At 47.8% G+C, this 24,683-nt stretch overlaps 1 protein-coding gene across 1 annotated transcript; it reads left to right on the forward strand.

Moving 5' to 3' along the window:
- Nucleotides 1–7,732: 7,732 nt before the first annotated feature.
- Nucleotides 7,733–24,285, forward strand: azin1b (antizyme inhibitor 1b). Its single transcript, XM_080526670.1, has 12 exons — nucleotides 7,733–7,891; nucleotides 10,170–10,311; nucleotides 11,211–11,410; nucleotides 11,967–12,140; nucleotides 12,327–12,499; nucleotides 12,775–12,903; nucleotides 13,079–13,157; nucleotides 13,246–13,320; nucleotides 15,526–15,691; nucleotides 17,361–17,455; nucleotides 17,586–17,791; nucleotides 19,868–24,285. Exons 3-12 carry the CDS (start codon nucleotides 11,309–11,311, stop codon nucleotides 19,938–19,940), a joined length of 1,272 nt encoding a protein of 423 aa, XP_080382796.1. The 5' UTR covers nucleotides 7,733–7,891; nucleotides 10,170–10,311; nucleotides 11,211–11,308; the 3' UTR covers nucleotides 19,941–24,285.
- The last annotated feature ends 398 nt before the right edge of the window (nucleotides 24,286–24,683 follow it).

A 24,683-nucleotide genomic window follows, 5' to 3' on the forward strand; every position in this document is an offset into this window, starting at 1 on the left:
AAAATTTGAATGTGACACCATAAATTGCAAAGAAGAACAATAAACGACAACAATGTCACATGTGTGTGTGTGTGTGTGTGTTTGTCACGTGTGTATGTGTGTGTGTGTGTGTGTGTGTGTGTGTGTGTGTGTGTGGGTATATGGGTATATGGGTATATGTCACGCAACTGTCATGTTCATCCTCAACTCCACCTGAGGTGTACTGTCACTATAATAACTTAGCAACAAGGTATATAAACATGGTCATAAAGAGCAGCCTGTTGATTGGTCACCTGAGTTCACTGTGGGGGCGGAGCCTCAAGGAGGAGCTCCATGGGCAGACTGCTAAATAAAAATAACAACAACAACGTTATCATTATTATTATTCCCCCTATACGGTGTCTCCTAAGATTTCTACTTCCCCCTCTTGTACTGTTTCTCCAGTGTCTATAAATGTTTTTCTTCTTCCATCACGACGACTGCCAATGGCCCCTGGCCTGAGCTAGATTACTCTTCTTGCTACGACATGATTTGCTTAGTCAAATGTATCGATTGTTAGTCGCTTTGGAATAAGGCGTCTGCTAAATGCCAAAAATGTAATGTAAATGTGGATACAACGCAGGAGGCAAGGTTTGCAATATTCCAAAAACGTACAGTAGGTACTTTACTGAAGAACACAGGTAGAACAGGTACGTCATACGGTGAAGGCTCAGGACTGAACATAGGGTAGACAATTAGCCAGGCTTAAACACTGGTGGCCAGTGGAGGAAGCAGAGAGAGACGAGAATTCCTCACACACACTACTATATATACTGTATATAGATATATATACATAAATGGATCTTTGAAAATGATTAAATGTGACTAAAACGAATGTGCATTTTCGTCTAAAAACTAAGACAATCTAAAATAGCCACCAAAATGAATACTGAGTTGTAGTTAAAACTCCAGAAGGCTAGGCCCAACTACCAGTTCTGACGCATTAGGGTTGGGGTTAGAGGTTGAGGTTAGGGGTTTGGGTTAGGGGTTAGGGTTGTGCTCCCTGACCAAACCGCTACCGTTATTGTTCAGAACCCACCCCATGTTAGGTCCAGTCCTTGCACTCAGCCAAGGGAGAACCCAGCCCATCTCGGGTCCAGTCCTCTCACGGAGCCAGCCAGCCTATGAGGAGGTCTCCTCCAGCCCTCCTATCAGTGAGGTTCCATCTGCCAGCCAGCCTATGAGGAGGGCTGCAGCTCCAAACAAGAAGAGAAGGGCATGTTGTCGTTTTTGAACCAGGAAGCAATTTTCTTCTTTATTGAACAACAACAAAAAATGTTTTTTTTCCACTATCCCCTAGCCCAACACTACCTACAGTGCTGCTCTGTGAGGCAGCATGGAATCAGAGGTCTGATGACGTGTGTCTGACGTGAACTCGCAAAACGGAGGGGTAGGGCTAAAATGGAGGGCCAAGGGGTGGAATGGGATTGGGCCTATCTTGTAGTAGATGTAGGGGTAGTACTCCGGCAGGCTGATGTTCAAACACGCCATGTCCATGGTCACCTGCAGGGGGCAGCACAGGCTCAGGAGCGTGAGTGTGTGTGAGTGTGTGTGTGTGTGTGTGTGTCTGTCTGTCTGTGTGTGTGTGTGTGTGTGTGTGTGTGTCTGTCTGTCTGTCTGTGTGTGTGTGTGTGTGTGTGTGTGTGTGTGTGTGTGTGCGTGCGTGCATGTGTGTGTGTGTGTGTGTGTGTATGTGCGTGTGAGTGCGTGTGTGTGTGTGTATATAAAACAAGAATAGACAGAATAGACAGACAAAAGTAAGATAAGAATAGACAGTAAAAAAGTTGGAGATTAAAAGCAAGACCGAAGTCATCCTCATCGGCACCAAATCCACCCTCAATAAAACCGGACCCATCACACTCACCATTGACGACACTACCATCACCCCCTCCCCCCTGGCTCGCAACCTCGGCTTCATTCTGGACCCCACCCTCTCATTCGATCCCCACGTCAGTTCCATTGTCAAGACATCCTACTTCCACCTCCGAAACATTGCAAAAATCAGACACTGCCTCTCCCCCCCGCTGCTGAATCCATCATCCACTCCTTCATCTCCTCCCGCCTCGACTACTGCAACTCCCTACTCACCGGCATCACCTCCCGCTCCCTCCATAGACTCCAGATGGTCCAAAACTCTGCTGCACGCCTCCTCTCAAACACCCGCTCCCGTGACCACATCACTCCTGTCCTCCACTCTCTCCACTGGCTCCCCATTAAAGAACGTATACACTTCAAAGTCCTCATCCTCACATACAAAGCCCTCCATAGCCTGGCCCCCCCTTACCTGACTGACCTCCTTCTCCCCCACCGCCCTACCCGTACCCTCCGATCCTCATCCGTTGTTCCCCTCACTGTCCCACCCTCAAAACTCAAAGGCTTCGGTCACCGTGCCTTTTCACGAGCCGCACCCCGCCTCTGGAACTCTCTCCCTCAACCACTCAGAGACTCACCCTCACTCCTCACTTTTAAATCCCACCTCAAAACCTACCTGTTCTCCCATGCCTACAGCCTCCCCTACCCCTAGCCATCTCCCCCATCCCTGCCACCCCCGCCCCCCCTGGACATGCATACAACCTCCCCTACCCCTAACCATCTCCCCTAACCCTGCCACCCCCCTCCCCCCATGGACATGCATACAACCTCCCCTTCCCCGTTCGTTAACTCTGTGTTCTATGTGCTCATGTTATCTGTTGCTTGTTGTTTCTGTGTTTTCCGTTTTTCCCATATTGTCAGCGTCTTTGAGCCTCGGAAAAGCGCTATATAAATCTAATAAATTATTATTATTATTATTATTACGTTTTTAAAGACGGGTTTTGAGGAGATTTGAGGGTTTGAAGGAGGAGACGATTATTATCGATTATCAGTTGTCAAATCCACTGATCTCTCCACACTCTCACTTTTTCAAATAGAGAGAGAGAGAGAGAGAGAGAGAGAGAGAGAGAGAGAGAGAGAGAGAGAGAGAGAGAGAGAGAGAGAAAGAGAGCTACCAGCAGCCTTCTGTTGTTTCTGGACCATACTGTTTAGGGACACAATGTGCTTTGATGTTGACCGAAGACAACATAGGAAGCAGAGATGGACAAGGACATCGAGACAGCAGGTGTTCAGTCTTAGAGGAGAGACTGAGACAGGTCCAGGGAGAGGGTGAGACAGGCTTCAGGGAGAGAGTGAGACAGGCTTCAGGGAGAGAGTGAGACAGGTCCAGGGAGAGAGTGAGACAGGCTTCAGGGAGAGAGTGAGACAGACTTCAGGGAGAGAGTGAGACAGGCTTCAGGGAGAGAGTGAGACAGGCTTCAGGGAGAGAGTGAGACAGGCTTCAGGGAGAGAGTGAGACAGGCTTCAGGGAGAGAGTGAGACAGGCTTCAGGGAGAGGGTGAGACAGGCTTCAGGGAGAGGGTGAGACAGGCTTCAGGGAGAGGGTGAGACAGGCTTCAGGGAGAGAGTGAGACAGGCTTCAGGGAGAGACTGAGACAGGCTTCAGTGAGAAAGTGAGACAGGTCCAGGGAGAGGGTGAGACAGGCTTCAGGGAGAGAGTGAGACAGGCTTCAGGGAGAGAGTGAGACAGGCTTCAGGGAGAGGGTGAGACAGGCTTCAGGGAGAGAGTGAGACATGTTTCAGGGAGAGAGTGAGACAGGCTTCAGGGAGAGAGTGAGACAGGCTTCAGGGAGAGAGTGAGACAGCAGTCATATGACTCCACAGTTCTGAGGTTTCCTGCTTTGGGAACACTTCCTGGCTGTCGGCCTAGCTAACAGCAACAATGACTACTTTACTAAACACTGTGCTGAAACCAGATTCATTATAGTTCCAGAGCCTTCATATTAAATACATAAAGAAACATTTGTACTGTGATTAAAATGGATGTAATCAAAACTATTAGAATGTAAAGTACTTTAGAGGCAGACTGGCAGTGGCACAATGTCCTTGAACAGTTTAGATGGATGAAGCCAGGCGTTCATTTGTACCCAAACATGGACTAATCTCTTGAATCTATTCAGAGAAATCAGCTGCATTGTGTGGCTCAATAATCCTCCAGTGGCACCATGAGAACCACCATGCTGGGCAGAGGAGGGGTGAGGAGGGCAGAGGAGGGGTGAGGAAGGGTGAGGAGGGGTTGAGGAGGGCAGAGGAGGTGTTGAGGAGAGCAGAGGAGGGGTGAGGAAGGGTGAGGAGGGGTGACTCACACTGCTGGTCTCACTCTCTGAGAGAGTTGGTTTCTCACACTAGAATCTAATTTCTATGTACACTTCCTGCTCAACTAGATTCAGCACTCTGCACAGACATGATTCAGAGTCAATGATATACTCACAGCCTCCAGGTATACGTTGAGTGGTAAACAGCTTCACAGCCTCAACCCATATCTGCCAACGGTCTTTTTAGAACGGCTGTGAAGCAGCTGGACTGAGAACTTGGTTCGTTCAGCAGATCAACAGATGCTGGAGGCTTAGTGGGATGCTTGGGACGGCCGCACTCTGCCCTCACCTCATTGAAGTTGAGATTCAAAGTGGTTAGCGTTCATGTTAGTCTTAGGGTTAATGTTATGGTTAGGGTTAATGTTATGGTTATGGTTAATGTTAGGGTTAGGGTTAATGTTATGGTTAGGGTTAATGTTAGGGTTATGGTTAATGTTAGGGTTAGGGTTAATGTTATGGTTAGGGTTAATGTTAATGTTATGGTTAGGGTTAAGGTTAATGTTATGGTTAGGGTTAATGTTATGGTTAGGGTTAATGTTATGGTTAGGGTTAATGTTAATTTTAGAGTTAGGCTTAATGTTAATGTTAGGGTTAATGTTAGGGTTAGGGTTAATGTTATGGTTAGGGTTAATGTTAATGTTAGAGTTAGGGTTAATGTTAGGGTTAGGTTTAATGTTAGAGGCTTAGGGTTAATGTTACGGTTAAGGTTAAATAGGGGAGGCTGGTGGAGGTAGAAATCGGAGGACAGGCTCATTGTAATGCATGATATGGAATCAGGAATGGTATCGAACAGCATTACAATGAGCCTGTCCTCCGATTGCTGCCTCCACCAGCCTCCCAAACATTGCAGTGTTCAGATAGAAATGTGCTGTGTAGAACAGGTATTGAGTGTCTGTCATGTAGACAAGGGAGTCATGTCTGCCCAGTGTTGGGAAAGGTACTAGATTACAAATCACTTAACAAGGGAAGACGTTGAAATACACTAAAACAAAAAACAAAAACAAAAAAAAGAAATACAGTTTGTCACACTTCAGCTCCTTTGAGAAAGTAGTTTACTACATCAACACTCCTTTGTCACTTGACAGTCAATTGCTGAAACATGACTAGTCAGTGTGAAACTGAACACTGAAACTGAATCACCACAAAGATTGATCGATTGATTATACTTTATTGTCCCCGAGGGGAAATTTGTCTTGGGCATGGTACTTTCATTCTTCAAGTGCAACAGAGACGATACATACAACATACAGTAGGCAAAGTAAACAACAGGACAGCAACAAACATTGAGTGACATTGGCAGCAGATGAAGCAACTGAGGATGTGTCTGTGACACTGGCAGCGGGGAGGACATACAAATAGAAGAGACATTTGAAGTTCAAGGTATAATACTTACATTCCTCTTCCTTTTTAGTTTTTGAGTAGCAAAATGTATATAGCTCACTACACTGATACATGGCAACAAGGTAGTTCACTTCACTAAGATCTGGATGTAGTTTAATAACCACTAAGCTGCAGAAAAATGTAGTTAAACAAATAATTCCACCACTGTCAGCTAGATGCAAACATGACAAGTCTGTCTGGAACATGGTCGATGTTTCACCTGACTGAATACAACCTAGGCGCGGCAAAGTATTTTATGAACAGTCAGTCGACTGTACTCACAAGTTCAACTGAAAAAGTCATATTTACACGTCTACTTAAACCAAACAGAGGACCAAACAAGATAGTATGGGGAATAAGTTGTATATGCTGTTTTATTATTATTAATAATAATAATAACCTGCAAACATTGCAGCTCAAAGTACAAAAATAACAAAATAACATAAGAATTACTTATAAAGAAGAAATACAAATATATACAAACATATAGATTCATCAACTAACGTTAAAACATACATTTAGAAAGTAATAGTCATCTTCATGCGTGTGCTCTGATAAGAAGGAACAGCTGAGCAGAGTACAGGCCTGGGACCAGATAAGGTGACACATCACCAGCAAGCCTTTTTTAGGAAGTGATCAGCAGCTTTAGTCTGCGGAGAGTTTATAATGTGTATTCCAACTCTAATTAATCTGCTTAATGGACTGACTTATATAGCGCGTTTATCCAAAGAGCTTTACAACGGCCTCTCATTCACCCATTCACACACACATTCACACACCAATGGCGGCAAGCTGCCATGCAAGGTGCCGGCCCGCTCACTGGGAGCAATTTGGCGTTCAGTGTCTTGCCCAAGGACACTTCGACATGTGGCCAGCTGGGGCTCGAACCGCCGATCTGCCAACCTTGCGATCATAGCAGCCCCCCCCCCCCTATTCAAAACCTTGTCTGTTACATATCTAGAGTAAGTGGTCATACCTATTTAAATAAACAGCAGAGGCAACAGCGTAACCATCATACTCAGAATCACTACACATTAGAATCACTCCTAAATGCGGACTAGCAGCGCTTGAATACAGTTGCAGTAATAACACTTTTATCTATATCTTTTTTTATTCATTGTCTTATTATGTTGTTAAATGTTTATCTATTTATTTTCTCTCTCTATATATATATATATATATATTCTTTATCAAAAAATTTTTTTTATTACTATCCTTCTTTTTCTGTATTTCTTAATGCTATATGTAAAGCACTTTGAATTGCCCCTGTTGTATGAAATGTGCTATAAATAAACTTGCCTTGCCATGCCTTGACTAAGGGCTAGATAGGGCTAGATAGGGCTAGATAGGGCCAGTTCCAAGGGGAGAAAGATTGGCCTAACGCTGCCATTATGCAACAACTATTCAGTCAACTCTGGCATGAATAAACTCAACACAAAGTATCACCCTGTGTTAATTTCGGAAACACATATTTGGTATTGTTGGCTGTCAGCATTGCGATCCATCATTGGCTCCAGTGAAGGAGAGGGGCCCCGCCTACCTTCCGTCGACTACACTGTCCAGGTCACCCAGCCCGGCCCCAGTCTCCCCTCCCACCCCGGCCCCAGTCTCCCCTCCCACCCCGGCCCCAGTCTCTCCTCCCCTCCCACCCCAGTCTCCCCTCCCACCCCGGCCCCAGTCTCCCCTTCCACCCCCAGTCTCTCCTCCCACCCCGGCCCCAGTCTCCCCTCCCACCCCGGCCCCAGTCTCCCCTCCCACCCCAGTCTCCCCTCCCACCCCGGCCCCAGTCTCCCCTCCCACCCCGGCCCCAGTCTCCCCTCCCACCCCGGCCCCAGTCTCCCCTGCCACCCCGGCCCCAGTCTCCCCTCCCACCCCGGCCCCAGTCTCTCCTCCCACCCCGGCCCCAGTCTCCCCTCCCACCCCGGCCCCAGTCTCCCCTCCCACCCCGGCCCCAGTCTCTCCTCCCACCCGGCCCCAGTCTCCCCTCCCACCCCGGCCCCAGTCTCTCCTCCCACCCCGGCCCCAGTCTCCCCTCCCACCCCGGCCCCAGTCTCTCCTCCCACCCCGGCCCCAGTCTCCCCTCCCACCCCGGCCCCAGTCTCTCCTCCCACCCCGGCCCCAGTCTCCCCTCCCACCCGCGACGAGAGGAAGAAGAATATTGGTGTACTTCCACACAGCTCCCGTCGTCTGAAGCATATGGCACATTTAGTCCCTTTTCTTTCTTATATTGTTGTGCTCACTACTCTTTGAAAATTCCGCCGAAAAAGAAAAGACGATTTTCCAAAACATTCTGGCCGTTACCGCACGTAAGTAGGACAGAACTTCGACTGAATGAGAGAGAACACGGCGGGTTGTAGCCAAGGCAACAAGATGGCGCCCAGTTCTTCTACCCTTAGGGGTGCGCTCGTAAATACGCTCTGGAAATCTGATCAGCACTCATGGAATGCCTCTTGTCCAATCAAATGACATGGTCCCTTTATGACGTTGAACCCAGTGTGCGCTCCGGCGCTCTCAGAGCAAATTTACGAACGCACCTGTAGGTTAGCTTAGCATAAGCTAGCCAGCCACAGACGGGTCGGCCTGACTGTTTTTCAAGCTTTCCGATTGGGAAAACGTCTCTGTATTGTTAATAATGGTCTGCTCTATTGTAAACGGTTTATGTCCTATTGCTAGAATAATCCTGTCGACGTCTTGTTTGAGTAACTCTGGCATCTATCTGGCATTAAGACTGGATTAGCTAAGACGTGTACTTGGCTAGCTGGCCCAGGCCCGGCTGTAACATGTCAACAACAGCGCCGCTTGTGTCTAAAAGACCCGCTGCCAAGATGTAGGCTGACAGGGCTTTGTCTATAGAAGAGAACACTACTGCGGAATGTACCAGGTTAAGTTGCTATAGAACTGTCTGCCTTTGGTTACCCCGTACACCCTTCAGCTGGCTGGCCGTCTGGTTGTTATGTTTGTTATGTTTGGTTAGACACGATGGTCGTTGTTTCCGTAACAAGACGACCGACCCGTGCTCGCGGGCTCTGTTTTTCATTGATGATCTCAACATAACCATAAAAAAAACGAACCATGTGAGTGTCCCCAAGACCAAATCCTCACAATAACTACTGCCCAAACGTGTCACCACATGTAAATGAGCGCTGACCGTGGAGAACGTCACGCCCCCCCACCTCCGTTATTAATGTTTAGCCAAATGTAACTGAGGGTCAGGGAGGGCAGCTGGTTACCCAACACATCGACCTGTGCCTCGACGAACACCGGAACATGCCCCGTCATAGTCCCATGCAGGCGGTGATACATAGTACACATCTACCTTAACTGTACTGTACTCTACCTTAACTGTACTGTAGATATCTACCTTAACTGTACTGTGCATATCTACCTTAACTGTACTGTACATATCTACCTTAACTGTACTGTACACATCTACCTTAACTGTACTGTACACATCTACTTTAACTGTACTGTACACATCTACCTTAACTGTACTGTACATATCTACCTTAACTGTACTGTACATATCTACCTTAACTGTACTGTACACATCTACCTTAACTGTACTGTACATATCTACCTTAACTGTACTGTACATATCTACCTTAACTGTACTGTACACATCTACCTTAACTATACTGTACACATCTACCTTAACTGTACTGTACACATCTACCTTAACTGTACTGTACATATCTACCTTAACTGTACTGTACATATCTACCTTAACTGTACTGTACATATCTACCTTAACTGTACTGTACATATCTACCTTAACTGTACTGTACACATCTACCTTAACTGTACTGTACATATCTACCTTAACTGTACTGTACATATCTACCTTAACTGTACTGTACACATCTACCTTAACTGTACTGTACATATCTACCTTAACTGTACTGTACACATCTACCTTAACTGTACTGTACACATCTACCTTAACTGTACTGTACATATCTACCTTAACTGTACTGTACACATCTACCTTAACTGTACTGTACACATCTACCTTAACTGTACTGTACATATCTACCTTAACTGTACTGTACACATCTACCTTAACTGTACATAGCTTACTGCTATTGCTATCCTCTCCTCTCCTATACCTCTAGCTACCGTACTTGCTATACTGTACCTATCACTTAGCACTAGCATGTTTTATATCACAATTTGCATTTCGAGTTAGATGCTGAACTGCATTTCGTTGTCTGGTACGTGTACTCTGCGATGACAGTTCAAGTTAAATCTAATCTAATAGGTTGCTGCTCGCCTCACCTCAACTAGCAGTACCTAGTGTACACACACACACACACACACACACACACACACACACACACACACACACACACACACACACCCTTCAGATAGTCAGTTGGAATCCCCAGTAGCCGCTGATGGAGAAGTGGTAGACGGTGATTTGAGCACTAGTCTACAAGTCTAGACCGGGCCTCACCTGTCTCCTGAGGCGTGTGACCTGTGTCTTTAATCACCTGTGTAGGAGGAAGTTTCTCATGATGTAATTTCTGCTCCGGGGCTCACATGACGTGCAGGTGCACTTTCTAACGACATCACTTCCCTCCGCAGGGCCCCACTGTCTCTGTGCAGGTGTATAGGCGCTACCCAGAAGACCTAGGGGCGGCCCTCCGCCGGGAGCGCTTTGACTTCAACGCTGAGCCTCCTTGGGATCCTAGCTGATAGAGGACACGCCCCCTCCTGACTTGCCCATGTGAGTACACACACACTCTCTCAGTCTCTCTCTCTGTCACACACACACACACACACACACTCTCTGTCACTCTCTCACACACACTCTCTCTCTCTGTCTCTCTCTCTCTCACTCTCACACACACTCTCTCTCTGTCTCTCTCTCACACACACACACTCTCTCTCTCACTCTCTCACACACACTCTCTCTCTGTCTCTCTCTCTCACACACACACACACACACACACACACACACACACACACACACACACACACACACTAATGAGAACATGGATTGGTGGGGGGGGGGGGTGCTAATCAAATCAAAGTACACACAGAATCCATCTGGAGACGGTGTAATGAAATGTTCTCAACAGTTCAGCAGAGTAATCATAACAACTACCATAGGGAGAAAGAAAACTACAGCACAATAATAGTGTGTAATAGTATCTCTCTCTCTGTCTCTGTCTGTCTGTCTCCCTCTGTCTCTCTCTGTCTCTGTCTCTCTGTCTCTGTCTGTCTGTCTCTGTCTCCCTCTGTCTGTCTCTCGGTCTGTCTGTCTGTCTCTCTGTCTGTCTCTGTCACTCCCCTTCTGTCTGTCTCGTTCTGTCTCTCTCTGTCTGTCTGCCTCTCTCTGTCTGTCTGTCTCTGTCTCCCTCTGTCTGTCTCTCGGTCTGTCTGTCTGTCTCTCGGTCTGTCTCTCTCCTTCTGTCTGTCTGTCTGTCTCTGTCACTCCCCTTCTGTCTGTCTGTCTCTGTCTGTCTGTCTCTCTCTGTCTGTCTGTCTCTGTCTCCCTCTGTCTGTCTCTCTCTGTCTGTCTGTCTCTGCCACTCCCCTTCTGTCTGTCTGTCTCTGTCACTCCGTCTCTCTCCCTCTCCCCATCTCTCTGTCCCCCCCCCCTGTCTCTCTCTCTCTGTCCAGTTTGTTGCATACCGGCAGGACCCCAAAGGCTCAGTCGCGACCCTTGACCTGATAAACTCTCCTTTATGATTGTCGGATTTGCGGAATACGGTTGAGATATGAAAGGACTCGCTGACGAACCCATCCACATCATCGACCTCCTGGGGGGCGGAGCCACCTTGGACGATGTCATCGACGGACACATTTACGAGCAGGCTCTGGTGGGTGGAGGTCACGTCCACGGTCCAATCAAACGCTTTGTTTATCCATCCAATCGGATTGTTGGGATCGTGTTTTGTATTGATTGTATCACCCCCACACACACACACACACACACACACACACATGCCCGCCCGTCCGCCCGTCCAGGGAGATCAGAGCACAGGGTCAGTCTAGCTCGGCACCCCTGGAGCCGTCGGAGGTTAAGTGCCTTGCTCAAGGGCTGGTGGGCACCGTAGTCACTGGGTTCTAAAAGAATGTAGGCTTTCCTCCTCAGTGGTTAGAAGGACTGCTTGGGTCCTCTACAGGGTAGAGAGTTCAAGGAAAACAAACAAACTATAGCAATCCAAGATGGCCGCTGCCCTGGTGGCCTCAGGAGCTAGGTCGCATGGTGTGGGTGAAAAGAGGCTGCCTCCTCTGTGGTGGGCTCTCAGACTCAGGCCTGTCTGTTCTTGTGCTAATCTCTCTCTCTCTGTGTGCGTCTGTGTCTGTGTCTGTGTCTGTGCGTGTGCGTGCGTGTGTGTGTGTGTGTGTGTGTGTGTGTGTGTGTCCGTCCAGGAGGAGAAGAGTGCGTTTGTGGTGTGTGACCTGGGGGAGGTGGTGAGGCGGCACGGGCTCTGGCAGAGCACCATGGGGGGCGTCCGCCCCTTCTACCCCCTCAGAGGGAACAGCACCCCGGCCCTGCTGGAGCTGCTGGCCGCGCTGGGCACCGGCTTCATCTGCTCCAACAAGGTGACACACACACACAGATATATAGAGAGTATATAGTTCTTTTAACTGACTATTCGCAAATTAACAGATTTCTGATTGCTTGGCGTTGAAACCAGACTAGATTTTCAGAGCGTATTTACGAATGTATATACGAATATGTGTTTATTATTGTTAAGCTGTGTGTGTGTGTGTGTGTGTGTGTGTCAGACGGAGGTGAGTCTGGTGCTGGACCTGGGTGTGCCCCCTGATGACATCATCCTGTCGGGGGCGTGTAAGCAGCTGTCTCACATCAGGCACGCCGCGCGGCACGCCGTCGATCACATGGTCTGTGACAGCGCCACGGAACTCTGCAAGATCGCCCGCTCACACCCCAACGCCAAGTACGTCGCCACGACAACCAGGGACAACCCTGCTCCTGCGCACACACGCACACACACACACCCTCACATACACACACCCTCACATACACACACACACACACACTCCCTCACACACACACCCTCACACACACACCCTCACACACACACCCTCACACACACTCCCTCACACACATACTCTCTCACACACACACTCACACATACACACACACACACACACACCCGTGCTTCTAAGTGAGTTGTGAATCCCAGTGTGACCTCTGACCACCCCCCCCCAGGGTGCTGCTGCAGCTGTCCACCGAGGCCCAGGCGGCTGAGACCAGCATGCTGATTGGCTGCTCCCTCAAGACCGGCAGACACCTGCTGGAGAGCGCCAGGGACCTGGGCGTGCAGGTGGTGGGAGTCACGTAAGACACACACACACACACACACACAGTCATTATCACCACACACACACACACACACACACACACACACAGTCATTATCACCACACACACACACACACACACACACACACACACACACACAATAGTCTTTCGTCATTCCCTAAAACATTGCATTGTGTGTGTGTGTGTGTGTAGGTTCCAGATCCCCTCCTGTAAGGACCTGCAGGCCTACAGCCATGCTCTGTCTGACGCTCGCTGTGTTTTCGACATGGGGGTGAGTACTACACACACACACACACACACACACACACACAAATGAAAACTAGGAGACTGGGACTAAGATGTGTGTGTGTGTCCTGCAGGCGGAGTTGGGCTTCAACATGACCATGCTGGATGTGGGAGGAGGCTTCTCTGGCTCAGACTACCAGCTCCAACAGGTACACACACACACACACACACACGGCTTTCCTCACGACTCAGACACAACATTTAAAAAATCTGAATTATTTTTATTGCCTAGGGTTAGGGTTAGCAAAGTATATTTGCACATACAGGAAATTGACTTGGTGAGGTTGGTGCATTAGGCCATAAAAAACAACAGTATGTAAGCAAAAATAATTTAAAAGACGATGGCAATTCCATGGAGAGAACAAGAATAGATAGATGAATAAAAAGTCAAACAAAAGCACAGTCAGTAAAACTGTGAGTGCAAGTTTTAAAAGATGGTTTAGAGGGATCGTCTGAAGGAAGAGATGATGATCAGTGTTTCCTCCAGGAAGTTTTGCATTGGTGGCGGATAGTCCTGACCGCGCGCTGCGCGCGAGATTTTCCGCGTGCACGCGCATGAAACGCGCACGCGCGCTCAAAACAACGTTTTTTTTTTTTTTCTTCAAAACAACGCGCGCTCAAAACACAGCCAAAACTAGAGGATGGCCCAAAAAAAATATATGAATATACAGAATATAAACTTGTGACTGACAGTCACATACACACACACAAAGATCATCAGCTATAATATAATACGAAGTAGGCCTACATGAGCACAAAAGCGGCTAACGTTACTGATTAACTGTTTACTGTAGTGCAGAGAGATGGTAGTCGTAGGCGGCGTATCAAATGACAAAGCTAAACGTTTAATGAAGGACATGAACGATTGTCAACAACACACTCAAGCAGTAAATAGAACAGTCTAAACAACGTGGGTACTACGCAATCAACTGCGGACGGAACAATACTCTCAACCTATAGTTCCGTGCGTGAATTATGTCAACCCACCACATTACAGAAGTAAAATCACAGTCAGATGGAGCATTCGGTAAACAGCTGAGTATCAGCTGAGTTAAAGAAAACAAACTCTTACCTTTGATGAGACCCACATGAGCCCTGTTTTCCCGTACTTCTCCCGTGTGTCTCTTATTGTCCAAATGTTCCCTGAATTTTAGCTGCATGTTTTTCCAGCATGTAATTCCGTTGTCAATAAAAAAATCGTCTCCCCTTCTTTTCCCCTTGACAATACTGTGTTGTTGCTAAAGTGACGGCACATAAGAATCGTTTTTTTACTTGCTAATGTCTGCTAACGTAGCACTTGAAACTGGTGCCGTTCTCTGGACTGCAGCTGCTCCCGCGTTAGCATTAGCATCCATCTTTTCTTCTCCCTTCTCACCGTCACGAGCTCAAATGACACTTGTCGGCCGATCTAACTCTTAACACTCACTTACAGGACTTCTGACACCATGTCGTGTTATTCTATTAAACATACACGTGAGTCCTTCTGTATTTCAATGTAAGTGTCTTTATTTTAACTCGCTCTGTAAGCTCTACAATACCGGTCTCTTGTTGTCTCGTCGCAACCTGCCCACCTGACCTGGGGGGTATTCCATCAACGTCGCTAAAGGAAAATCCTGGCTTATTTTTGATAACTCTCGCGAGACCTATCAGAATATGCCTGGATATTTTTAAGAACTCTCGCGAGATTTATCAGACTAAACCTGGATTTTCCCTTTAGCGATGTTGATGGAATACCCCCCTGATGTCACTACGGTGGCCTGTACACAATAACAATAATACCACAGTTCACATTTAGCCCAATCAGGAGCCCTTGTGTCACGTCGTCAACTGAATGTCATTAATCTGATTTTGGATCAGCGGTTAGAGAGAGATGGGCGTGGATTTAGGTGCACTTTTAGTCAACATCCATTATAGCGCTGATCTAGGATCATCTAATATTTTAATCAGCTAAAATGTTCATTTTTGTTTTTGTTTTTTTTTTGAGAATTATTTTTTTTTTTGGGTGGACTGAATCAATTAGTGGCGGAGGAAATTCATTCGTGGCGGCCCGCCACCAATAAATGCATGTAGAGGAAACACTGATGATGATGATAATAATATATAATCGTGGATGATTTGCTTATTGGCTGTGTGTCTGTGTGTCCGTCCATCCGTCTGTCTGTGTGTGTGTATGTGTCCATCCGTCTGTGTGTGTGTCCGTCTGTCCGCCTGTTTGTGTGTGTGTCCGTCCGTCCGTGTGTGTGTGTGTCCGTCCTTCCGTGTGTGTGTGTGTGTGTGTGCCCGTCCGTGTTTGTGTGACCGTCCGTGTTTGTGTGTCCGTCCGTGTGTGTGTGTGTCCGTCCATCTGTGTGTAGGTGGAGGCGACCATGCGGCCCCTGTTGGACGCCTGCTTCCCGGCGCAGGGCGGTGTGCAGGTGGTGGCGGAGCCCGGAAGCTTCTACGTGTCCTCGGCCTTCACGCTCGCCGTCAACGTCGTCGCCAAGGAGGTGGTCGCCCGGGACTGGAGCGCTGCTACGCAGGGTGAGACCCCCCCCCCCATCTGTATCTCTCTATCTCTCCCTGCCTTTATCTCTGTCTCCCCCATCTCTCTCTCTCTCTCTCTCTCCCCCCATCTGTATCCCTCTCTATCTCTCTATCTCCATCTGTATCTCTCCCTGTCTTTATCTCTATCTCTCTCTCCCCCCATCTGTATCTCTCTCTATCTCCATCTGTATCTCTCTGTCTCTCCCTGTCTTTATCTCTCTCTCTCTCCCCCATCTGTATCCCCCTCTATCTCTCCATCTGTATCTCTCCATCTCTCCCCCCATCTGTCTCTCTATCTCTCTCCCTATCTTTATCTCTGTCTCCCCTATCTCTCTCTCCACCCCCCATCTCTCTCTCCACCCCCCCATCTCTCTCTCTACCCCCTATCTCTCTCTCCACCCCCCCCCATCTCTCTCCACCCCCTATCTCTCTCTCCACCCCCCCATCTCTCTCTCCACCCCCCATCTCTCTCTCCACCCCCCCATCTCTCTCTCCACCCCCCCTATCTCTCTCCACCCCCCCTATCTCTCTCCACCCCCTATCTCTCTCTCCACCCCCTATCTCTCTCTCCACCCCCCCATCTCTCTCTCCACCCCCCATCTCTCTCTCCACCCCCCCTATCTCTCTCCACCCCCCCTATCTCTCTCCACCCCCCCTATCTCTCTCCACCCCCCATCTCTCTCTCCACCCCCCATCTCTCTCTCCACCCCCCCATCTCTCTCTCCACCCCCCCATCTCTCTCTCCACCCCCCATCTCTCTCCACCCCCCCATCTCTCTCTCCACCCCCCATCTCTCTCTCCACCCCCCATCTCTCTCTCCACCCCCCATCTCTCTCCACCCCCCCATCTCTCTCTCCACCCCCCATCTCTCTCTCCACCCCCCATCTCTCTCTCCACCCCCTATCTCTCTCTCCACCCCCCATCTTTATCTCTCCCTTTCTTTCTGTCCATTAGTAGAAGATGTTTAGTTATAATAGATCACCCACTCATTTCACATGGTTTCTTCGACACAGATTTAGCTCCTGTTCTAGAGAACATTTAGAGTGTCTGCTGTTCTAGAGAACATTTAGAGTTGGGATTCAGCATTTAGAACTCCTGGGCTGTGTTCGAAATGGCATACTAACATACTGCCTACTGAATTCATAATATTTTTCACTGGCCGACAGCAAGGATTTTAAACCAGGCTAAACCTCCATGGGCTAAAAGCTGTTGTAATTTGTGAAGTAAAAATGTAAAGTGTTAACATGTTATTTTATTAAGTTTTAATATGTTTTCAGGCGAGGAAGTAGCCATGTATATTCCCAAAATGTGGCCAGCTTATCAAAATAACCCTTTTATACATCTGATCTGACGCTTGTTTCCCACTTCTGTCGGCTAACGTTAGCCGGCTATGTTACGTTAGTTAGATACCTTTACTCGACAGAAACGCGACGCATTTTGGGGCAGTTGAGTATGAAAAGTAACCTCACGCTGCATACTCTGGCTAATCTGGTATACATCCAGGCATTTCTCGCTTACACAAGTTTCACATACTATATGGGAACGCACTACATACTCAAATCTAGGTCATGAATATCTAGGGTATGAATAGTACGTTAGTATGCCATTTTCTGTGTAGAAAGCTCCTCTGCTGTTCCTGTTGTGTGATGTCATATCCTGTGTGTAGAGCCTGAGTTCCTGTACTACCTGAACGACGGCGTGTACGGCTCCTTCTCCAGCCGGCTGCTTGGGGGCTCCGTCCCCCCCCCCGCCCTGCACAAGGTCAGTCCTCCACTTCCTACCTCCACCAGCCTCCACTTCCTACCTCCACCAGCCTCCCTTTCTCCCTCCACCACCACCCCTCTCTGTGGGGTCATGTGTCTAACTGCTGTGTCCCCCCCCCCCCACCCAGGGGCCAGTGAGCGTGGAGGAGCCTGTGTTCCCCTCCTCCCTGCGGGGCCCGTCCTGTGACGAGCTGGACCGGGTGGTGGACCACTGCCTCCTGCCGGAGCTCAGCCCAGGGGACTGGCTGCTGTTCCCCCAGATGGGGGCCTGCGGCCTGGGCACGGACCCCACCACGGACCCCGCCGTCTACCTAACCCTCCACACCGCCGACTGGTGAGCCACCCCCGCCCCCTACCCCTCCCCCAGTGTGTGTGTGTGCGAGTGTGTGTGTGCGTGTGTGCGTGCAGCGTCTGTTGAGGGTGGGCCATGCGCGCCCTGTTAATTTACACTGTTGCTGTTTATTGTGTGGGTGAGACGGATGTCGTCATGGTAACCTCTAGAACAGTGGTTCTCAACCTTTTTTGGGCCAGCGCCCCCCTGTCCATTATCCAGGTCTCTTACCGCCCCCCATCAAAAAAAGTTGGCTTTTGTTCTTCCCTGAATATTAATGTTGACTAATATTCTGTGTTATATCATTTAAAAAGCATGTCACTGAATGCCAAATAATAGATTTGATTTAGCCTAACTGGGCAGTTGGAATATCATTATCATTAGTTTACCAGAGAGCAGAAAAGCCATGTGAATGTGAATAAAAATGCTGTTTATGAGTGTTAAACAAACTCAGACAACATCAGAGAATACAAACAGACTGTTTTATGATGCTAATATTTATATATTTTTGATTAGACTTTGTTAACAAAGTTCCAAAGTTCAGAGCACTGCGCTCTGGGGCCGCTCAGAGATGGGTGCTCTGACTGAAAAGACGGTTTGCCCGAGTGAACTGACCGTTCGTGCATTTACGAACGTACCTGTAATAACACTGCTGACAGCTGATCAATCGCAAGCAGACAGAGTAGTGGTTTCCTATAGCAACAAAAGACGTTGACAGCTGTTCGGAGTGCTTATGTGTTCGTTTCCAGGGCATCACATGAGGAGCAACATATCACTAAAAAGCGATCGTATATTTTAGTTTGTAAACGTTAAGACGAACACATCGCAATGCTAACCTCAGAATGGCACTAGGGATAACATCCACAACAACACTTAACAGTAATACATATACTGTGATGAACCTGCGAGGGGAGGGGACATTCATAGCTCATTTCTCCAGGTTAGATTATTGGTAGGCTAAGCGACAGAGAACTTTCCGGACTGGTTTATTACAATACGATCGCTTTTTTGAGATAGGTTGTTCCTGCTGTGATGTTCTGGTATGGTGGTATGGTATTAGCACTAATTTTAACTAAATTAAATAAGCTGTATTGAAAGGAAGCGAACGAAGCGAACGCATAAGCGCAGAGGGTAGTGTTTATACGCGGGGAGGGAGTATTTGGCACGACAGGCTTACGTCACCGGCGGGGACATGGACTGAGTATCAAAACTAACATAAGAAATATTCTCTCTCGCTTATAGCCAACAATTACAATGAGCCTACAAACTGAAACACATGTCACTCAAGCATAGCCTACAAGGAAAACACTCATAGAAATTAAACAAGACCGTAAATTGAACAACACCGTATCGCTGTTAGATGAGCAACACAAATTAAATAGCCTATTCCTCATAAATCTTCGCCAACTGGCTAAATCCAAAGACAATCAACTATTTACAGTTATATAGCCTATTCCACTCCGTGTTCATTTGCGGGTGCTATGCAAGAAAAGGATGGCAAGGGTTGAAAGTTGGCTTGTGCTAGCATTAGCTATGGTGCATCCATGGTCAACATGACATTACAGATGGGATGAACCGGGGTCTTTCTATCGTAGACTAGCATAGTATTGCAATTTCTGCACTGTACATGAACTGTCAAGATTCTTCTACAATGCAGCTTACCCAGACACATTGGAAACTATCAAAAGCTCTGCCTTTGCTAGCTGAGTTTTTAGCTTCATCTTCTTGATGACACTCTCACTTTTATTTTTTGTGGCGCTGCGCTACGTGTGTCTGCGTCACAGAGCCCGGCCAAGTTCAGAGCACTGCGCTCTGGGAGCGCTTAGAGATGGGTGCTCTGACTGAAAAGACGGTTTGTCCGAGCGAACTGACCGTTCGTGCATTTACGAACGTACCCGTAATAACACTGCTGACAGCTGTTTTTCATGAGAAAAATACTTTATGCGTGAACGCCCCCCAAGAACACCTCAACGCCCCCCTTCCAGCGCCCCCGGGTGTTGTCTGAACGCCCCCTGGGGGGCGGTACCGCCCCCGTTGAGAAACGATGCTCTAGAACCTTCTTCTTTCCCCCCCCCCCAGGTACGCGATGCAGGAGGCTGGAGTCGCCCTGGACAGCATGAAGAACTTCTCCCTGGTCCAGTACAGCCTGTAGCTACGCCCAGCCCCGTGCCCAGCCCAGCCCAGCCCCCTGCCCAGCCCAGCCCCCTGCCCTGCCCTGCCCCCTGACCAGCCCCATGCCCTGCCCAGCCCAGCCCCCTGCCCAGCCCCCTGCCCCCTGCCCAGCCCCCTGCCCTGCCCTGCCCCGCCCTGCCCCCTGACCAGCCCCATGCCCACAGGGATTAAAGTTCTCCGTCGCTACGACGGATTTCCGTCAATTTATTCCAAGTTGCGACGGATTTATTCCAAGTTGTGACGGATTTTACCTGGTGTAATATGATTTGTAGAGGCATACAATCTATTTTGATGTTGGTATTAGGTATATAAATGATATATAATAGCCTATATAGCCTACATATAGGCCTTTATTGGCTACAACTATGCGACAGTAACAGAGCGGGGTGCACTGACGCTGAACCCCTCATAGTGATAAGTAGGTGGACATGGTGCGTGGTGCTGAAATAGCCGACATGCGGTGTGTGGTTTGAAAAAAGTAACGCCAGCTCAGTAAATCATTCAAACTTAATGTTTACTTATAGGCTATGTGACTGCACCACACATGTGAACAGTAACAAAGCAAATGCAGTTTAATTTTATGAAAAACATTGACAACAAAATAGGCGCAAAAAAAAAGCTGAATCCGCTTAGCCTATATGCTCCTGAAACGACAGAGCAAACACACTACATTACTATGGATAATAATTACAGTGAGCCATTCATTAAAAATAGCAAAAATTATATTAGGCTATTAAATCTCACTTAATGAGAAAACTGGCATCTCCCATCGGTCACTATTTGTTGGCTATCTGGTGATATGGACGTCTTTGAATGTCTAGAAAAGCGCTATAAGTCTAATGTATTATTATTATTTATTATTATTATGGACGTCACTTTAATCCGGCAGTTCTCAAGGTTTTTATGCACCAATCGATTCCTCTAGTCCGTCTTTATCGCATTCATTGACGAAAAGGACGACTCGCATGTATAGGTGGAAGGGAACATTCATTGTGAGCACGTAAAATGTGAGTCTCTCACAACGGCTTTGCATTGATGAAACCAGGTAGGATGAACGTATAGCTCGCTGTCCATTCCTCTTTAAATGCCCTGTTTCCACCGTCAACTTTCCTCTTTAGACCTTTGGAGAGTGACATGATGTTTCTCTTGCTAGCTAGCAGGTTAAATGTTTAGCTAACTTCACCCGGCACACAAACAACCAATCCAATAATAATGTGACCTTGTCTGGGAGGAGGGGGGAATAATTATCAGAACAAAAGTATGTTAAATAATTATTCTAATAAGTTAGGCTGCGCTACATCGTCAGTCCACACATTTATTATTCAAAACTATGGAAAAGGGTGAAACTACGTTTCAACGTTGTTGAGAATCACACATTTTTCGAAAGAAAAGTCAAAGCATTAGAACGTAGAACGGAAAATCGCACGCGCGCTTTGCGCACGGAAAGCCACCGGCCCCGATTTGGCCTGAATTTTTTTTCCCGTCAGGAGATTTTTTTGGGCTTTAATCCCTGTGCCCAGCCCCATACCCTGCCCAGCCCCATACCCTGCCCTGCCCAGCCCCATACCCTGCCCAGCCCAGCCCCATACCCTGCGTCTCAACGTGGTCAACATTCCCAGCGTTCCAAAGGCCTTGGAGAAGAGCTGCAGCGTTCCAGTGTTCCAGGGAGGAGGCAGATTAACTCTGGAACAAACAAACATCTGAAAGGAAGAAGCAAATTATCATTTTCCCTTCTCCTCCTCCCCCCCCCTCCCCTCCTCCTTGGCCTCTCCTCTTCCCTCCCCTCTTCCCCTCCCCCCCCCCCCCCCTCCCTGCTGCTCGAGCCCGCCTTGCCAGCCAGAAGATACCAGACACGACGATGATGATGATGATGATGATGATGATGATGATGATGATGACGACATATGCAACAAAATGGATGACTCTGTGGAGAGGCAGCGTGCTCCTGACATGGATGTGCTTTCAACAGCTGCCGTGTCATAATGCTGCATTCAGGTGCTCCTGGGAAATCCAACCTTGGGACATTGACCATTTAACAACCCGTGCATCTCTGTGATCTCAGAATTGGCCAATACGGGGAGCTTTAACTCTGAGGGGGGCCGGTGTGAGTTCCAGAGGAGCACCTGAAGGCACCGTTGTGACAGGTGTGTTGCTGGCTGAAGCACATGCAGGTGTGGGACCAGGCTGTCGCTCTCTGGGGCAAGGTTTCCTAATCAAATACGGTTTACATAAATGTACAATTAATGATTTAATTATTATTATTATTATTATATATTGACTACATGTTGACAGTCTTGTAAATCATTTCTCTGTTCAACTTGATGCATTTGTCTATATAAGATGATTTTTCCGAGAAATATAATATTTAAAAATCATTTTGTGCTTTTGACACCCCCGCCCCCTTCTCATTAGCATAGTAAACAAGTGAAACTGAGATGTTCCATGGTGACATCATAACCCCTTCTATTAATGAATTCACCTTTTGGTTTTTGTCTGTTTGATTGTTTGATTTGTACAACGATGTTTGGGGCGTATTTGGGCGTATTTGAGCTGCAAACACGAGGTTTACAAACCTACAGTTTGATGTCGTTACCACGTTAACGCTCCTTGGATAACTAGTGCCATGGTTCGTCGGTCCAGTCCAGTCCAATCAGGAAGTTAGGAGAAACGACTTCTACATTCTCCTCCATTGAAAAGCGTAAAGGACATTTTCGGAATTGGATTTCAGTTCAGAATTATGTGTGTTCGGAATCCTCCCCAGCCCTGGAATGTGCTGTGATGTCACAATAGTGACCTCAGAAGGGTGACGGGAGTGTAATCCTAACTCCGGATCATGCGAGCGTCTAAATCCAGTCATCATCGCGCACATTTCTCAATCCCACCACCAGTGTTAATGTTTGCGTAGATCTGGAGTTAGGTTTCCACCCCGAATGGGTTTTTCTTCTCAAGAGTCAAACCGGTAGTCTGAATTCAACACTATCCCTGCCACTTATTCAGACACTCCTGCAGATCTAAAACAATTTGATGGAGAAAGCTGTGGCCAGGTCTAGTCATTTTAAACCAAAGTCATTCAGACCTACCAGTCATTCAGACGTACCAGAGACATTCAGCCCTACCAGTCATTCAGACCAACCAGTCATTCAGCCCTACCAGTCATTCAGACCAACCAGTCATTCAGACCTACCAGTCATTCAGACCTACCAGTCATTCAGACCTACCAGAGACATTCAGACATACCAGTCATTCAGACCTACCAGTCATTCAGCCCTACCAGTCATTCAGACCAACCAGAGACATTCAGACGTACCAGAGACATTCAGACGTACCAGAGTCATTCAGACCTACCAGTCATTCAGACGTACCAGTCATTCGGCCCTAGAGGAGTGGCCGCATCCCAGTGGGGTTCCTGACGTGCTCTGACGGCAGTAGTGTCTTGTGGAGATGAAAGGAGCCCCAGGGCTCTAGTGGAGGGTTAGGTGTGTGTTGTTTCTCAGCCATGCCATAGCCACAGGTGTGTGCTGGGAGGCCCGTGTCTGACACCACAGAAAGATACACACCACCACGTCCCAGGACCAGCTGTGTCCAACCCTCACCCTTAACCTCCAGGACTAGCTGTGTCTAACCCTAACCTCCAGGACCAGCTGTGTCTAACCCTAACCTCCAGGACCAGCTGTGTCTAACCCTAACCTCCAGGACTATCTGTGTAACCCTCCCCCTAACCTCCAGGACTAGCTGTGTCTATCTAACCTCCAGGACCAGCTGTGTCTAACCTCCAGGACCAGCTGTGTCTAACCTCCAGGACTAGCTGTGTGCACCATGTCAGCTCTGGAGAGATATTACAACTTCCTTCGCAATGTGGCGAAGGTTTAATTTCAACACACCCAAGCCTGTCTGTATAGAGGTCTGTAGGTTCACCTGAATACGCCCAGGTGTCAGAATCGCGTTTATGACATCTTACTGTAACAAGTACACACAAGTAAAATTCTCTGGCTTTGGTTCCTCAATATTGACATTGCAGCATTCAGATACAGAAAACACAATAATAACACAATAATAGGTGTGTGTGACTACCTGTCCTATGGGAGCTGCAGCATGGAGTCTTGTACAGTTAAATGTCAAAATAGGATAACGGTGACCTGACTAAACTCCATTTTTTTAAAGAAATCCTGCCCCCTTTTGGTGATAAAAAGTAATGTGTTGTAAATGACTTTCTGTGGAAGGCACTAATGGACCATGGTCTGTCTTTGACTGTAAATTGTGCTTGTTAAAGTTAAATTAATGAAAGTAATTAATTTAATACATCTCTTTGACTGAAACACTGTATTTGTTTCATTAGTGTGTGTGTGTGTGTGTGTGTGTGTGTGTGTGTGTGTGTGTGTGTGTGTGTGTGTGTGTGTGTGTGTGTGTGTGTGTGTGTGTGTGTGTGAGAGAGAGAGAGAGAGATCTGAGTTAAGCTCCTTATTCTACACCCATCAGATGGAACTAACCGGTATTGCCCTCTCTCTCTCTCTCTCTCTCTCTCTCTCTCTCTCTCTCTCTCTCTCTCTCTCTCTCTCTCTCTCTCTCTCTCTCTCTCTCTCTCTCTCTCTCTCTCTCTCTCTCTCTCTCTCAGTGAGTGTGTTTGTGTGTACGGTGTGTGTAGTTTGTCTGCACCACACAAGCACTCACATATGCTCGCAAACACACAGAGAGACCTACCCCAGACCCCCCCCACCCACAACCA

Source organism: Nansenia antarctica (assembly GCF_963989245.1).
Source record: "Nansenia antarctica genome assembly, chromosome: 3".
Lineage (NCBI taxonomy): Eukaryota > Metazoa > Chordata > Actinopteri > Argentiniformes > Microstomatidae > Nansenia > Nansenia antarctica.